Source organism: Carlito syrichta, unplaced genomic scaffold (genome assembly GCF_000164805.1).
Source record: "Carlito syrichta isolate Samal-C Ts95f unplaced genomic scaffold, Tarsius_syrichta-2.0.1 Scaffold49289, whole genome shotgun sequence".
NCBI classification, from domain to species: Eukaryota; Metazoa; Chordata; class Mammalia; order Primates; family Tarsiidae; genus Carlito; species Carlito syrichta.
The window spans coordinates 1-2,363 of record NW_006993385.1 but is presented as its reverse complement, the minus strand read 5'-3'; the positions used below and the strand labels follow the sequence as shown (position 1 = coordinate 2,363).

The window sequence follows — 2,363 nt, the reverse complement described above, 5'->3', positions numbered from 1 at the left end:
CTTAAAAATATCCTATACAATATTTTTAATAATGAGGTCTTGTTCTAAATATGGGCTCTACTCCTTCTAGCTACATTTCTAAGCAATGATTTCTAAAAGTGTAAGGCATGTGCGTAGGGCTCTACATCCGAGAGCTAATGTTTTCCATCTCTCATTTCTCCATGCTCAATAATACTTAACATGACTTTTACATTTCCTCATTTAGTTTTTAAAAATGAAAAGGAATGAAAACTTATCATAGGAACGTCTCCTTAATTATTCCCAGCCAGGTTAGGAACTGAGAATGTGGGTTGTGTTGGGCCACATGACACGCTCACGTGCATTTTCCTAGGGGCTTGAGTGGTAACCAGTAATATCCTCAAATAGGGTAGAGCAATAGACTTTAATCTCTGCTGACCCAATTCCCAGTTTGAATGGAATCAAGTAGAGCACTCGATGGAAGTGAATGTGCTGGTGGCCACTTTGTACCTCATTGGCACTTGTGGAAAGATTTTCCACACGTAACAGCAGGGGTAAAAGTATGTCTCTGTGACCACTGAGTGTTCAGTGAAATTGGGGTAAGCTGTCAGAGCAGGGGGATTGGCCAAGGAAAAGAAGGGGTTGTGTAGGTGTGGCCTGATCAGAATGTCTTTTCTCTGAATGGATCCCCAGATTTCCTTTCATTGCAGAATCATGATGAGCATCCAGACCCCACCCAGACTCCTGGAACTGGCAGGGCAGAGCCTGTTGGAGAAGGAGGCCATGGTCATCTCTGCTCTGAAGGAGCTGCCTGTGGAGCTCTTTCCACCTCTGTTCATGGAGGCATTTACCAGGAGACGCAGTGAGACACTGAAGGCAATGGTGCAGGCCTGGCCCTTTCCCAGGCTTCCTCTGGGCTCCCTGATGAAGACACCTCAACTGGAGATCTTAAAAACTGTGCTGGATGGGCTTGATGGGCTGCTTTCCCAGAATATTCACTCCAGGTGAGGTGATCCTGATGTCCTACTAGGAAGGGTCCAGGAGTTCTGGGAAGGGACAGCTGGGTCAGTTAGAGTAGGGGTCAGAGGGTAGACCAGAGACTTCTGATGGTGCCAGTGAGGAAATCCAGAGAGGCCCTGACCTGCTGAGCCTCTTCTTGGAAAGAGTTCCCTGACAATAGGACTACTTACCATGCAGGGACCACTGAGGGAACAGAAATCTCACTCCTCCCAATGGAACTTAAAGGTACTGGAAGTGGAGGCCAGGCTTCGTCAAAAATGAAAGAGAATGGAGTAAAGTCAGGGAGAGGGAGCACATGCGGGAATGGAAACAGCCAGTGTCCACGGTGTGGAGCATAAGCTTAGGTTAGAGGTGGATTTCTGGTCAAAATGCTGAGAATCTCTCTTTTTTCCCCCAAGGAGGAGGTGGAAACTGCAAGTGCTGGATTTACGGAATGTTGATCAGAACTTCTGGAGTGTATGGTCAGGAGCCACTGTGTGCTCCCCAAAGGCCATGAGCAGGAGAAAACCAGTGGAGGATTGTCCGGGGAGAGGAAGGCAGCAGCCACTGAAGGTGTTCATAGACCTGCATCTCAAGGAAAGAACCTTAGATGAATTCTTTATCTTCCTCTTTCTGTGGGCCAAGCTGAGAAAAGGTTTACTACACATATGCTGTAAGAACCTGAAGATCTTTGCAATGTCCATCAAAAATATCAGAAAGGCCCTAAAACTGGTTGATCTGGATTGTATCCAGGAGGTAGAAGTGAATTACACCTGGACACTGTCCACCCTGGCACGGTTTGCTCCTTACCTGGGTCAGATGCGTAATCTCCACAAATTTGCCCTCTCCCACATCTATGTTTCTCCCTATATTTCCCCAGAAAAGAAGGAGGAGTTTGTTGCCCAATTCACCTCTAAGTTTCTCAAGCTGGATCACCTCCAGAAGCTCGACATGGACTCTGTCCCCTTTCTTGAAGGTCACCTGGACCAGCTACTCAGGTGAGGAAGGATGGGGAGCTGTTTCTGTAGACCAGAGCAAAGCCTTCCTTTGTTGCAGCAAACACTGAAGGACATTTGCTGTGTGCTAGCCAGTGGTGATGTCACAGTGATAAAGATTCTAGAATATCAACACACTGTGGTGTTCACTGTTCTACCTTGATGTGGGTATCACTTAGCCACCCCAATATAGGCTGAGGCACCAAATAGGGTAGATGCATTAGAGAGTGACACAATGCTAGGATGGTATCTATTGGGAGGCTCAAGTCTAAGATGGCCATATTTGTGAATTGTTACTACGATTAAGAGGAGAACATAGATAATCTGCATCTGCCAGTCTCAAAATATAAACTCTGTCTTCACAAGCTTAGTGAGCATGCATTAGCCTAACTCTAATTCCTGTCTGTGAAA

At 46.4% G+C, this 2,363-nt stretch overlaps 1 protein-coding gene across 1 annotated transcript; it reads left to right on the top strand.

Moving 5' to 3' along the window:
• Positions 1-675: 675 nt before the first annotated feature.
• LOC103250234 (PRAME family member 20-like) lies at positions 676-1,955 on the top strand (the record flags this gene model as incomplete). Its single annotated transcript, XM_008048836.1, has 2 exons — positions 676-962; positions 1,380-1,955. Coding segments are annotated over exons 1-2 (863 nt in total), but the record flags the coding sequence as incomplete, so codon positions are not given.
• Positions 1,956-2,363: the final 408 nt, after the last annotated feature.